General features: G+C 58.2%; 1 protein-coding gene and 1 long non-coding RNA gene across 3 annotated transcripts in view; one reads left to right on the top strand and one right to left on the bottom strand.

Moving 5' to 3' along the window:
- Positions 1-1,314: 1,314 nt before the first annotated feature.
- LOC132523386 (uncharacterized) lies at positions 1,315-5,440 on the bottom strand. 2 transcript variants are annotated; one of them, XR_009541509.1, is made up of 4 exons: positions 5,027-5,440; positions 4,806-4,939; positions 4,452-4,620; positions 1,315-3,217 (listed from the first exon to the last, which is right to left on the bottom strand). It is a non-coding gene; the product is annotated as an uncharacterized LOC132523386 (long non-coding RNA). The 2 variants fall into 2 exon arrangements; XR_009541508.1 differs by having other exon boundaries at positions 4,806-5,382.
- Positions 4,990-14,864, top strand: part of DAB2IP (DAB2 interacting protein) — a 194,977-nt gene continuing 185,102 nt past the window's right edge. Inside the window, exon 1 of the mRNA XM_060154439.1 lies at positions 4,990-5,183. Within this exon, the coding sequence (XP_060010422.1) occupies positions 5,144-5,183 (40 nt within the window). The 5' untranslated portion in view covers positions 4,990-5,143. The remainder of the gene's footprint in view (positions 5,184-14,864) is intronic.

The raw sequence follows: 14,864 nt of genomic DNA, 5'->3' as shown, positions 1-14,864 counted from the left end.
GCCGGAAGGCAGGGCGTGCCCGTGTCTCCAGGGTCTCCCAGAACCCGAGGCAGGGCCCTGGGACCCAGCAGCCAGGATGTCCCACGTGGAGCCCCATAGCTCATCACAAAATCGATGATGTCAGGAACTTTGAGGACCCCGGGCCACCATCCCTGCCATCCCCTTGGCCCTGGAAATCCCCTAACTGCCGGCATTTATTTAGAGCTTGCTTCCCTTCCTGGAAAGGTCTGAGGTTCTTTAATGATAATTCGGCTTCACATTTGCAGGATGAGAAGCCTACAGCGCATTGTGGTTGAGAGTCCGGGCCTTGGAATCCACTGTGTGACCACTGGGGGCAAGTGACTTAACCTTCCCAGCAGCGCCACGAAGGACTCAAATTTCGAATCCGGCCCAGCAGCGCGGTGCCAGGGCCACACAGTCTAGGCCTTGCTCCTGCCGCTTCCTGGCTGGGAGGTTATGAGCGTTTGCTTTCTCTGAGTCCTGCTTTCCCCAGGACGATGCAGTTAGGATCCTCTGGGAGGTAGGGCACGGGAACGCACGTGGAGGTGGGGCGTGGGGAGGGGGCTGCTGTCATCAGAAGGAGACCCTCCTTCCCCCGTGGAGCCAGTGACAGGGCCGGCCGGTAATGTGCCCTTGCCCCCTGCCGGCTAGCTCAGAACTTACTGAAAGGTATCAGCCCTCAGTTTCGCGGCCTTTGAGCCAAAAAAGCCAAGCGACCCTCTCCTTAAACATAGGAGATGGCGAAGGACAGATGCTTGGAAGGGCCCAGGATGTAAGGTGGGACCACCGGGGACAGACCCAAGGCTGGTCTGTCAGTTCTCTCCCACCTCCGAGCCTCCCTGTCACCTCTACGCAGCCATGCTCCTTTCCTCTTCGGCTGGGAGGCCCAGCTGGGTGCTACGGTGGCACCAGTAGGGCCTTCCCATCAGGCAGACAAGGTCTCAAACCCCAGCTCTGCCACTTCTCACGGACTCAGTGTAGCCTCTCATCTGTGAAATGGACTCAGAAAACTTCTGGGGAAAGTTGGTGCGAGAAGCAGACAGGGTACCAGGCTCACAGTACAGCCCAAGCCCACTCCCAAGTTGAAGACCCTCTGGTTTCCCTCCTGCCAGCTGGCCCTGGGGGTCCAGCACTTAATGAGAAAGGAGAACCCGGTCCAAGCAGGTAAGCATGAAGACGCAGGACTGTCTGGACGTGAGAGGCCCTGGAACTCAGTGAGAGCTCCTGGGGGCCGCGCCAACGTATCAAGGCAGAGGCAGTAGGGGAAATAACAACTACGGCTAACACTCCTTCCACAGGTATTTCATTCCACATGCGTTTATTGGGGGTTTCATTCCACATGCGTTTATTGGGGGTCCGCTTCAGTTGGACCCGTTGGGGACCGTTCTGACGAGTGCTGGGGGTACAGCGCTGAGCTTGCGTGAAAGCAGGGGCTGGCAGATAACAGGCAAATAAATATATAATATCATGTCAGGTGATAGCTGTCCAAAGGGCCGGGAAGAAAACTAAAGCCAGGGGTGGGGTGAGGGGAGCGGCAGGGGGCATGATATCTCAGAGAGGTGGTCGGAGACCTGAACACAGAAGTGGGTGAAGATTTGGGGGACTCTCACTCCAAGCAGAGGAAATGGCCAGGCCTTGGGGTAAGAGTCTGAGAGGCAGTTCAAAGAAAAGGCCAATAGGTCTGGGGGTGGGGGGGAGGGAGATGAGATGAGGGGGCCCAGACCACGCAGGAGGGCCTGGAAGGCTGTGCTGAGGGCTGAGGGCTCTCGATTTTAGCTTTACGGCGCGCTTCCTCTGGCCCTGTTCTAAGCTCTACCCATATTAGCTCACTAATTCTCCCAGCAGCCCTCCAGGGACTCTCCTTCTGATTACAGATGAGGAAACTGGGGCACTGAGAAGTAAAGTCACTTGCCAAGGGTCACCCAGCTGGTAAATGGGGAGCTGGGATTTGGACCCAGGCAGGCTTGTCTGTCCTCACCTGAGAAAGCAGCCAGGATGCTCCAAAGTGGACGCAAGCCCACGTTGGCCTGTGTTCTGGAGAGGAGCCCCGTCACACTATAACTAGAAAAGGACCACAGTGCCTGTGTGCAAATGGGCCCCCATAGCTCCTGGAATCCTGGAACTCCCAGAACCCCTGGGGTCCCAGAGAGCTGGGGAAGTGGTGGTGGTGTAACTGGGCCTGACCTCACCTGTTGACTGGTGGTCCAGGGGCCCGATCCACCACTCCTAGATGCCCCCCGCCCCGCTGCAGCCTGCCCTCCACACCCACCGAATCAGAGATCCAGGGAGCCTCGTGCCTGCAGCTGCCTGGGTAGGGCCTGACCTCCCTGTAGTTAAGGCAGCGGGAGGCTGGGAGCTGGGATCTGTCATCCAAGGACGGGTGGTGAAGGGTGACAGAGGAGGGCCCACTCTGTCAGGCTGGGCCAACCACGTCAGCAGCCACTGGCTGCTCTGGGAGCAGCTGGGCAGCAGTGGGTCGCTGGGAAGGGGGCCAGGTGGGTATTTCCCTCCCTGCCACCCCTGGCCTGGGCCCTCCTGCCAGCCTCCTGGCTTATCTGTCTGTCTCCCATCTCCCTCCTCATTTTTTTTTTTTTTAATTTATTTTTGGCCGTGTTGGGTCTTCGTTGCTGTGCACAGCCTTTCTCTAGTTGCGGCGAGCGGGGGCTACTCTTTCGTTGCGGTGCGCGGGCTTCTCACTGCGGTGGCTTTTCTTTGTTGCGGTGCATGGGCTCTAGGCGTGCGGGCTTCGGTAGTTGTGGCACATGGGCTCAGTAGTTGTGGCTTGCGGGCTCTAGAACGCAGGCTTAGTAGTTGTGGTGCACGGGCTTAGTTGCTCCGCAGCATGTGGGATCTTCCCGGACCAGGGCTCGAACCTGTGTCCCCTGCATTGGCAGGCGGATTCTTAACCACTGTGCCACCAGGGAAGTCCCCTCCTCATTTTTAAAAAATTTTTTTATTGAGAGATACTCGATTTTTTTTTTTGGGCTGCACCCCAAGGTATGCAGCATCTTAGTTTCCCCAACTGGTTATCGAACCTGTGCCCCTTACAGTGGAACCGCGTAATCCTAACCACTGGACCACCAGGGAATTCCCCCATCTCTGTCCTCTTGATGTCCCCTCTGCCTCAGCTGCAGATCCATGTCTTCAGAAATCTGGTCACGGAGGCTCAGCTTCTAATGTTCCAGTGATTTCGTGAGGAGCAGAAAGTTTTCTCCTGCTGTAAGTGCAGAGGGTTAAGGAGCATCCTGGGAAGGGGCCTTTGCAGGGATACCCAGGCATCCATTGGAATGCAGCCCATTCTCTGGAGTAGAGGGCTTCTGAGGCTGCCTGGAGCTCCCTGCACCAAAGCCGCACTCCCAGGCCTTCACTCCAGGTGCTGTTGCCCCAGCCCCATCGGCTCATCTGCCCTGACCTCCTCCCAGCCGTCTGTCGTTCCCATTGCATGCTGCCTTCCTGCCTCCGTGCCTTTACCTGTGCCATTCCCTCTGCCTGGGATGCCTGCACCTACCCCTGCTCATCCCTCCAAATCCTGCTCTTCTCTCTTTGTCCAGTTCAGTTGCCTCCTCACCCAGGCAGCCTCCCCTGATTGGGCCCAAAAGATACACTCCCTCTCCTGCAAGCCCGGGGGCCCTGTTCTGTATTCTGGGTCTGATGTGCATTGAATTACTGCATCTTTGTCTTCCCCCAGCACTGCCCACCCCCCCATCCCCAGCACCAAGGGTGTGACCTCTCTGGGGTCCAGGCCTGGTCTGGAGGCCACTCACAAGCCTGGAACAAGCCACTTCCCCTCTCTAAGCAGTCTTGCCCTCATCTGCAAAACAGGACAGGCAGGGTTTCTGCCAGAGGGGTCACTGAGGAGTGACTGAGACCATGTGGGAAATGCTCGGAATGGTGCCCGGCTCTGGTGGCCACTTAGTGAGTGGTACCCAGCGTTATCCTAGCTGTTCCTGCATAGGCCACGTGTCCCTCTCCCCTGGGGACTTGACAGCCTCCCCAGTCCAGTCCTGCCCGAGCGTCCGCCCTCTTACACAGTAGCCAGAGAGGCCTTTCTAAAGAACAGCCGGGAATGTGTCACTCCCGTGGGTCAGCCCCTGGGTCAAGCCTGAGAACCACACCCCCACGAGACCCTGCCTGACCCGCCACTGCTTCTCTCCACGGTTCTGTCTCTCTGCGCCACCTGTACCGTGACCGCAGCTCCAACCAGCCGGAACTTATTTGGGGGTCACTGAACACCCCAAGTACCCTCTCAATTCGAAGCTTCTGCGCAGGCCACTCCCTCCACCTGGCACACTCCCTCCTTTGTCACCTGGCTAGCTCCTACTCATCCATAAGGCCCCAGCTTAGGGGCCCATTCCTCCAGGAAGCCTTCCCTGACCACCTCCCCCATCCAGGTGAGCCAGCCCTTCTTTATGCTCCCACAGCACCTACCACACACACTGCGCTGCACTCACCTGTTTACCTGTGAGCTCCAAGAGACCAGACACCGCCACTCGCTCCCCACTGCAAACCCAGCACCTGGCACGGTGTCTGGCGCCGAGTAGATGTTCCAGAAAAATGTTTAGTGTCTGACTGAATGGATGGATGAGTCAATTTCTGCATCCCCCACACCGCAGGAAATGTCTGTAGAACAGATTTGAGTGGGAGGTTCCAGCAAAGCCTGGGAGAAGCCCCTGGGGTTTGGGCGCTGGGCAGTGAACAGAGCGGACCCCGCATGCCCTCCCACGGGTGGGTCAGTCTCCCCACTTCCCGCAGACGCCTGGGCCCCAGAGCCAGCTTCCAGATGCTCAGCCCAGGCTCAGCCTTACCTCTTAGCTTTTCCATCTGCACAGCGGGGCCAGATCCCCACAGCCAGCGTCGCAGGCAGCCAGGCCAATCGTCCCGGCGTCTTCCTATTTTAGACATCTCGCTGCCTCGGTCCCTTCTAATGTTTCCAGCCAGGCTGCGGGGGGAGGAAAAAGAGGTTACTGCTACTTTAAATGTACTGTATGAAGGCGAGGGCTGGAAAGGGGCCTGCTTGCAGGAATACCCAGTCATCTAGTTGGAAAAGCCGCCAGATGGAATACAAAAGGAGAAACCCAGACGCTCATGGAGACAGCCTCGGTTCATAAATCAGGCGGGGCCAGGGGCTGGGGGCGCACACGCCATGGAGCCCGACTCCCTCCTGGACCAAGACGACTCCTTCGGTAAGACAAGCGCCGGCAAAGTGGCAGAGTTGGGGATTCAGCCGCTGCTCAGGCAGACTTTTCTCCGTTGGCTGCCGGAATCCGAGTTAAAGCGGGGAGGAAGATGGGCACTGCCTGGTCTTGGGACCTGGGGGTCATGGGTGCCGGGAATTATGGCACAGAGTTGAAGGGCTCCAGGAGCGGGGCCTGGGCAGCCCCTTGGACCGGGCACTGGCAGGGTCGGGGGAGGGAGAGGGAGTTTCGGCGGCTTCTGTTTTGCTCCCGGACGAGAAGGAAAGGAAGTTTGCAGCCCCCCTGCCTGTCTGCCTCACTCGCTGTCCCCAGGCCTGCCGGGTGCCGTGGGGAGTTTGATTAGTTAGATCCTGCAGATAAATATAGATGGACCAGGCAACAGGAGCGCAGTCTGTAATTAAAGCCCAGCTGTAAGCACTCCCCGCTTTGCAGGGCCCCAGGGGCTGCCACCGGGGAGCTGCCCCTGACGCAGCCTCCCTGCGAAGCCCGGGCGGATTGTTAGGGAAAAGTTGCTTGGGACAGAGCAACTTGTCTGGAGCCCACGGCACGGACGTGTAAGGCTCGGAATGGCTCGGCCGGGGCAGTTTCTGCAGGCTTGGGGCTCCAGGGGTGCAGGGAACCAAGACCCCATTGCTCAGCCCAGCCAGGCTGTGCACCTTTGGCTAGGACACCTGGGGCGCTCTGGCCATCTCTGTGTTGTGCAAAGGAGAGGGGCAGGAGGGCAGGAGGGACTGGGGGGGGCCCTGGGGGGCCAGCAGGTTTTAGGGCTCAGTAGGGAGAGGGCCCTTTTGGCCTCAGAGAGGAGGGCTGGTCAAGGGAGGCCTCACCCCAGCTTGGATCCGCCTTTTGGGGGCCCAGACCCTCCTGGGACCATGATCCCTGCTAAGAAAACTGTTTTCTTCTCCCTCTGGACCCCCAAGCCCCACCGCAGCCAGGCCTGGCCGCTGGGCACAGATTCAAGGCCAAATTGCCTCCCTCCTGCCAGCTTCAGCTCTTTCCAGGGAGAGGGGCCCTTTGCCACGTTTGGAGCTGCACCCCTCGGGGGAGCTTGGCAGCCTGCTGGCCGGGCGTCTTTGGACGGTTGGGTGGCCAGTGGACGCACGCCGAGTGACCCCCACGTGCCAGGCTCTGTGTCAGGGTCAGGGATGCTGGAATAAAGAACTCAAGCCTAAGAAACAGTTTGTGTTTAGTGAATGTTGGGAGGAAAGAGAGAGAGGGAGGGGAGAAAAGGGAGACGGAGGCCCTGGCCCTGGAAGAGCTCCCAGCCTCCAATAGGAGACAGACAAATGATACTGGGTTCAGAGTGATGAGTTCCTAGTGGGGGGAGATGGGGGCAGACAGTCTGGGGTGTGCGACAGGCCTGCTGGTCTCCAGAGATGTTTACCTGAAGCTTGGCACGGGGACGCTACCCCACGGAGGGCACAGACCCTTGTCTGGGGGACCAACCCAGAGCCAAGCAAGGCTCCAGATCCCCTGGGGCTCCATCTCCCCACCTGGCACCCAGTGGTCTCTCGGGAACCCACAGTCCCAACCTGCTGTCCCCTGGGTTTGCTAGTGGCAGGCTTGGGGCAGGGTAAGCCCAGGGGCCCTGGAAACGGACGCTGCTTGCCCCCTAACTGAAGGGCCCATGCACCATCAGATCCTTGTCTTGCCCTGTGGCTGGCCTTCTGGAAGCTGGTCAGGCAGTGAGGAGCCTGGAAACTGAGAGGAAGAGGACAAGGGACAGGGGAGCGTTCCTTAGGAAAGGGGCAGGCAGGAATGGAGGAGAGCCCAGGAAGTCCTTGGGAATGTCCCCACGCTGAAGGGGCCATCCTGGAAAAGGGACAACTGTGGCCTCAGAGTCACATCCTCTCTAAGCCCAGGTCCTGCATTTGTTCATCTAACAAATACTACTTTCACGTCCTGGACTAAATTTTGTGGTTGGAGAGGTAAATCAAACCTTGTCTCTGCCTTTCTGACACTCCCAGGCTAGTCTGGGAGAGAGAGGTAAGTTCTCTCTGATGCGGAAGGCCAGGGCCCCGTGGAACCCCTAACCCCATATGTGGAGTCCAGGAAGGCTTCCCGGAGGAGGTGACTCCTCCACCGAAGAAGAGGATGACTCTCTCTTTTCTGAAACAATTTCTTCAGCTGGCTTCTGGGCTATAGGCCACTATCCTGATTTTCTCCCATCTATTCTCAGTCTCTTTTTCTGGTTCCTTCTCTTGGACCCCTCCCGCTACCTGTTAGTCACACGGTCCTATCACCAAGGTCAGCATCTTCTGCCTCCCTCCATGATCTTCTGTCTTCACCCCCTCACTCTATAGGCTCCAGCCACAGTGATCTGACCTTCCTCACACTCAGCAAGCTAGTTATCAGCCCAGGGCCTTCACACATGGGGTTTCCTTGCCTCTTCCTCTCAGTCTCCACTGAGCTAATTCCACCTCCTCCCAGTCTCCACTGAAAGCCACTCGCTCAGAGAAGCTTCCCCTAGATCACGTTCCCCCAATGCATCAAATTAGATCCCACTCTTCTACTCTCCCTTCTCCTTTATAGGACCTGTTCCTAGTTGCACTACACATTATGGTATGTGTATGTGTTTAACCTCTGTATCCCCCAGTAATCTCTAAGCTCCCTGACAGCCGTTATCCCCAGAGCATAGCCCTCTGCCTGGCCTGTAGTAAGCATCCAACAAATACTTGAGAATGAGTGAGTGGACGATTCGGTTGGCCTAGCCAAGGAGGTGAGGAAAGGCCTTCCAGGCAGAGAGAACAGCAGGTGCAAAGGCACGGAGGCTGGAGAAACTCCCATTGAGGGTGAAGCTTCTGGTCAGGTGTTGGCAAGCTGAGCTCCTTAGGGGGCCCAGGGTTGGGAGAAGCACAGCTGGGGTTGGGGCTCTGGGCCCCCCTTCCCTGCTTCAAGCAGGGCAAGACTCCCTTCCGTCGGGTGGATATCCTGAGCTCTAATTCCATTCATCAGGTGTTCAGGGGATGAAAGGAGTTTGGCTACGTCCCCAGCCACTGACACTGATGTCCTGGAGGCCTCCAGCACATTCAGAGCATCTTAGCAGACAGGGCTGAGTAGAGCCCCATAGGGGGTCCTGAGATGAGGGACCCTTAGAGCAAGGCCAGCGAGGGCTCAGACCACAGCTGGGGGGAGTGGCAAACACAGGAGCAGGGCTTTCTTTTACACAACATTCACAGGCAGGAAGGCAAGGAGGAGGGAGCTTGGAGACTGTGCACTAACCCTAGCAGAGCCTTCGTGGAGGGGCTTCAGTTTCCCCACGTGTAAGTAAATTGGGGCGAGGGCCAGACGAGATCTGACTGACCCCCTCTGGCATGGGCTCTTCAGAGCCGCACGGAAAGGCCAGCCCAGAGAATCACTTCCTTCCTGTGTGCCTGTGATTGCGAGGGAGGGGACAAGATGATCAACGGCTCGCTGACCTGACTCCCACTCGAGACCCTGAGATCCTTGTGAGTAGGGGCCGTGTCTTGTTTGCTGCTGTATCTCTAGGGTCCTGCACGGTGCCTGGCCCTGAGGAGATGCTCGATACACACTCATTGGATGAATGAATGAATGAGTGAACGGTGAGCGGCACCAGCTGGATCCCGCCCTTAACTTACTCGTGCCCTCGGGCATCCTCCTCCTCCCTGGACTTCTGTTTCCTGAGCTGTCCGGTGAGGGTACTGCACTCCACACCCCTGAATGCTCCAGCTCTGACCATCTAAGATTCTAAATCCGACTCAGCACTTGGCACCGTCTTCCCTCCCTGTGGCCTGAGCCTCAGCCCGGCTCCCTCAGCCATCTGGTGGCCTGTACCAAGTCCCTGCTCCTTGTTCAGACTCAGCTTCTTTGTCTGACAAATGGGCAGACTCAGTCCTGCCTGCCTGCTTCCCGGGTCGGCTGGGGTCTCCAGAGGAGTGATGAGATACAACTATGGCAGGCTGGACACCTGTTAGGGGGAGTTCATGATTCTTGGGTGAGGGAGTTGGGCTCAGACAGACGACCAGGATAAAAGCTCCGGAAGGGGCTGGTTGCTTTGCAAACCCTGGGGGCAGAACCGGCAGCTCAGAGCCTTCAGTTTCTTCCCATGATACCAGCACAGGACATGAGCTCCAGCTGGGGGCCCTGTAGGGAGGCAGATGAGGTGATTTTGTAAACTTCCAGGTGCTGCATGTAAAAGAACCAGTACTATTTACTGGGCACCTACTCCAGGCCAGGCCCCACACTCTGCCTACTTGAATCCTCAACAAACTTGCTAGGCTGCTGTTATAGCTCCATTTTCCAGATGAGGAAACTGAGGCTCAGGGAAAGTAAGTGACACCAAGACCTTACAGAGAGGTCAGTGATTTAACCCAGGTTGCGACAGAGCCCGGGGGCTTCATTTTGCTGCACTTTCCGAGAGCTGTCCCTGCACCAAAGCTGCCGCCTAAGATCCTGTCTTGCTAGGAGTGTCTGTTGGAGCAGTTCAGGAGACAAGCACGACAGGGCAGGAGCCACTACTGAGAGTGATGTCATGTCAGCTGGGGACAGTGAGTGCAGAAGCCGCTGTAACGGGACAGGGTCAGTCTAAAGAAAGGGCTATTTTGGGTTGGAAGCTGTCAGGGGGGCTGATGTCACCACTCCCTGGCCCTTCCCCCGTGAGAGGGGGAAGCTGAAGATGTCATAAGCGGCTTGCCTTAGCTGGTAACAAATAGAAAATAACCGTAGAAAAAATAACAAATAGAAAAAAACAGCAACTATTTGGCCGGCCACGTGCCTCACATTCATCATCTTGCTTCCCCTTTCCCCCACCCTGTAAGGCTGGCGTTGTCATTCTCATGTTCAAGATGAGGAAACAAGTTCAGAGAGGCTGGGTGACTCACCCAAAGTCACACAGGGAGCGAATGGCAGAGCTGAGGGTTATGTCGGTTTGTCCCATCTGGAGCCCAAGCTCTGAACCAGTGCCCACTAGGCCCTTCTCTGAGGCTGTGCTGTGTGGATGGATCAGGCCTCCGCTGCCTCCTCAGGGCCAAGAGCCTGGGGCCTCCTCTTCTCTCTGCTGCTGAGCTAACTCAACAGCAAATCTCAGTTTCCCCATCTGTGAAATGGAGGTAATCGTGGACGCCCGGCCTACCTGGGGTGGGGAAGGGATGCCAATTCCAGATTCCTTCCATCTTACTCTAGGACTTTGCTGTGGACCAGCTGGCTGGGCCTCTGGGGACGGAAGGAACAGGAAAGGCCACAGCCCCACTTTAGGGCAGTTCACAGGTGAAGGAATCAGGCCAGAGAGGCAGAGCAGGGACCCCACTTACTGAGCTCTTACTACGTGCCCAGCTGTGTGCTAAGTGTTCCACATGGAGTTGTGGGCTCTTCACAGAGGAAGGAATGGCCCCATTGCTCAGCTGAGACAGTTGAGGCTTAGAAGGGCCCAAGACCACAGCTAGTGGGGCCACCCATGATTCAAACCCAGGACTCTCAGACGCCTGCGCTTCTGCCCACCCTGGGCTGCCCCTTGCGTATCCTGACCCCCAGCCTTTCCCTGTGCCCAGGAGAGCCTCAGTCCTGCTGGCTGGCCTTGCCTGGGCCTCTGAACTTCCTCAGCTGGGCAGGTGGATGAGGGGTGGAGCCCCCAATTCTTGCCCCACGGGACTCTGGGATGAGGTGAAATCAGGGAGAAGAGTCAATAAAGAACAATGAGGCCGGACGGGGAGGGGCTTAAATCATGGATGTTCCCAAGCCAGAGCAGCTGGCTGCACAAGAAGGCCGGGGAGTGAGGCCTGGGGAAGATGGGAGGGTGGCCCCTGTGCTTGCAGTGCCCCCAGCACAGCAGGAGGAAGCTCAAGGAGAGGGGCTCCTGGTGGGAGGAGGAGGGAGCAGCGAACTCAGGAAGAAAAGGCGTTTCACCCTTGTCCTCCTGCACGGGCCTGGGCTTCCATCCTGCTGCATCTCCCCGGGGTCTGGGCCACAGGTCTCTCTGCGCCTCTCATCGGAGGACTGGGGACAGCAGTAACCACCTCCCAGATCATTTCTTCTTATATTGTCCTGGACGGTGGCTGCCTGGAGCCAGCCCCTCCCTCGAGGTTACCTTGTGGTACCTAGTTGCCGATCTTTGTTGAATCACTCAGCAGCAGGGCCCGGTTCCCCTAAGCTTTCCTACCACCTGATGTATTTCCTGGCATGTTTAATCCCCATTTTATAGATGAAGAAACTGAGGCACAAGGAGGTGAGGTCACTAACCCAAATCTCAGTCCTGTGAGTGATGGGGCCTAACTCACACCCAGGCTCCTGGACCACTGCTCTGGTCCCCCTTATGCCAAGAAGGCTGGTGGACCTTCTCCATGAGGCCCAGTGGGTCTCAGCACCTTCTCACTGGCTGGCCTCCCTGGGCCAACCACTGGGCACTCCGAGTCCAGCCCTTTGTTCCCGCTGCCCAGCTCATTCCTTCTACTGGGTGGATGTGCCCTGGGCTGCTGACTACACCCCAGGCCTTTGGAAGCTAGAGCTATGCCCCGCCCAGAGGGGATTCCTCCCAAGAGGTCACCTCAGAAGCCTGGGGAGACTGGAGCAAACAGAAAATGGCCCCAAGTGTGAGGAGATCCAAGGGAGAGGGTCTTTGGGGGTCCTCCTGCCCATCCCCCATTACACGATGAGAAGATGGGGACCTGAGAGAGGAGGAACCAGAACCACTCAAGGGCCATTCTAGTTCCTAACTGGTCCTGAGCTGTGCCCTGACTCTCCATCTCCCAGCCCCCACCTCAGGCCACGCCCCACCTTGGACCGCTAGACAGCTACCTTGCGCCCTCTTGGGGATCCCTGTCTTCGCCCATTCCCCAAACTCATCCTCTGTGTGCAGCTAAAGGGGCCACTCTCAGGCATCTTAAAGTCCCACAGGGCACCCCAATGCAGCAGGATAGAGTCTAAACTTGTTACCACGGTGTCAAGGCAGTCCACCATCTGACTCCTGGATGACACCTCTGCGCTTATCTCCAGCACACCCCTTCTTTCTCTCTATCCCAGCACGACCAATTAATCTCTGTCTTGAATGTGCCATCCTCAACTTTGCACTTGGTAATCCCCCCTGCCTGGAATACTCTCCCGTCTCAGCTCTCCCCACTACTCCTCCCCCACCCTGGCCACTCCTGCTCAGCCTGCAGTCTCAGCTTGGGTGTCACCTCCTCCAGGAAGCCTTCCCTGACTACCTTTTTTGAGCTCCCAGACACCCTGGGTTTCCAGCTAGCCTGCCACACGCCAATGAGTACAGTGCATTTGCTTCCCTCCTGTCTTCACCTCTGGACTGTGAGCTGCTCCATATGCCAGATTGAAAAGTTGGAGGCTGAGCGGGTAGGCTGAGGAAGAAGTCAGCGTGACCTGGTCTCTGGCCTGTGTGGCAGGACTGTTGGTGTCCACACTGAGAGGGGGACATGGGTGGAAGAGCATATTCTGGGTGGGAGGGGAGTGATGTGCTGGGCTTGCTGTGTCTGAAGGGCCTGCAGGGCCATCGCGTGGTTTTCTGTAGAAGAGTCAGTGATGGTCATTCCAGATGTGACCTCCAGAGAGGCTCCGATTCCAGGGTGGAGGATGGAAGCATCTTAGACCTTCCCAGCTGCATCAGTACCATTCCCTTTCCTAGACTTTTTGAAACCTTTACTCACCTCCCCAGCCAAGGTCCTGCCACCTCCCCTAGGAAGCCAGCCCTGACCACTGGCTGAGGCCGCTCTATTCTCTCCTTGACGGTGCCCTCCTGGTCATCACCACCTCTAGTCCTAGGCTGTCTCACGGGCTACGCCTGGGAAGCCTTCGAGTTGGGGCCACACTCCCGTGTCTTCTGTAGACCCCACGAAGCCCCGCACAAGGATCCACACGCTGAGAAGATGCGCCCTCCCCTGGATAGAGTCAGCTTCCGCAGCCTCAGCCAGGGGATTCTGGGAAAACCAAGCAGAAGCCTAGAGAGGCTTCGGGTCAGATTGACACAGGCGAGCAGGGCGGGACGCAGACGCAGGGAGGGGTGCATTTCTGTCCAATCTGGAAGTGTCCGCCCGGATGGCTCGGTCCTCACAACCCCAGGCCTGAGGCACTCCAGCCGGTGACCTACATCGCAGCGCGCCTCTGTGCATGGGCATGTGTGTGTACGTGACACGAACTCGTGCTGAGGGCACGAGCGCCTCGCCAGTGGGATGGAGCGCCAGCAGGTGGGTCTCCATCTCGTCTGTGAGCGAGCTCGTGAGGGTGAGGGGTACCACAGACTCGGCACCAGAATGAGGGAGGCTGTGCTCCGGAAGAGCCAGCTCAGGGGAACACAGGTCCTGAAATGGCTGGGGTGCCTGTTCCCTAGCCGCCAACCCGCCTCTGCCCAGGACTCTCTCTCCCTTGACCCAAATTTCAGATAAATGGCCTCCCCCGCCTTTACTAATGGTGGAATGTTCGGCATGGAGAACGAGGGCAGCGGAGGGAGGGGACCTGGAACACAGTGTGAGGTTGAACCGGGAGGTGACCAGACAAGTCTGGAGGGAGGGTGGGCTCTGGCCTCCCGAAGCCCAGGCTGCCAAGTTCAGGGTCTGACTCGGGAGCCTCCTGGGGCTGTCCCAGGTCTGTCCCTGGTTTCCCTCCTGGTACCTGGTCTCCACACCCCTCCCCCACCGGCCTGCGCGGGACAGTAGAAACCCTTCTCTCCTGGTGAGACTGTCCTTGACCAAGCGTCTGTGCCAACTTCATGGCCTGGAAGCCAGGCGCCTAGGAGGGTTCCGGCTCTGAGACCCTTGAGTCTTTCCTTTGGCCAGCTCTGTGGTGGGCCAGTCGGGGTGTCTGTGCCCACCTTCTGGGGCTCCTCTCCCAGACTGGGCCTCCGGCAGCTTGGGGGAATGGACGGTGCCCACTGCTCGAGTACTGCTGAATCTCTGTCTCTCTGCCTCCCTCCCGCTGGGCCTGCCTGCTCCCGCCCTGCCCCCTCCCCTCCCGCAGAGCTCCCCCACACCCCATTCAGCTGCACAGACTTGGGGGCAGCGAGGAGTGAGGCTCCAGCTCCCGAAGGCTCTCCAGGCCCCTCCAGGTCCACTGGTGTTGGGGCTTCAGCTCTGCCTCCTTCCCTCAGCTCCCCGCTGAGGCCAGGTGGCTTTGGGGTCTGCATCCCCCGCCCTCCGCCTGCCTGGGGACCCCCCCGCCCCGCCCCGCTCAGCCCCTCCACCGGCCGCTTCTCCTCCTTCAACGAGCCTGCCATTCCATCTCTTCCACATCTCACCCCCTCAGCGCACCCAGCCTCCCTGCTCCTTCACAGCCAAGCTCCCTCAGGGCAGCCCGGGTCCCTCACCGCCCACGTGCTCCTCGGCACCACCCCCTGCCCCAGGCTGCTCTGGCCAAGGCCACCAGAGGAGCCCTGACTGCTGAATGCGGGATGTCAGGCGCAGGTTCCCTGCTCTTCCAGGCTGAGAGGCCCTGGTGGGGTGGGCTGGGAGTGGGTGGCTCAGACCAGGGTCCCTGGACTGGCAGCCCACCTACATCAGATCCCCGCCACTTACCAGGGAGTATGTGGCTCTGGGAAAATTATGTAACTTCCCCCAGCCTCAGTTTTCCCGTCTGTGAGATGGGATGATTACGCTAGCCCTTGTCTCACAAGTTACTAGGAGGAGTAAACAGTTAATGCTTAAAAAACAGTCCTGAGACCCTTTCAGGCAGAGTTAACCCTCAGTTGACGTTGGTGGTTATTACTGTGATTAT

Source organism: Lagenorhynchus albirostris, chromosome 7 (genome assembly GCF_949774975.1).
Source record: "Lagenorhynchus albirostris chromosome 7, mLagAlb1.1, whole genome shotgun sequence".
Lineage (NCBI taxonomy): Eukaryota > Metazoa > Chordata > Mammalia > Artiodactyla > Delphinidae > Lagenorhynchus > Lagenorhynchus albirostris.
Note: the sequence above shows the minus strand (reverse complement) of the source record. Positions and strands in the feature narration are given on the sequence as shown.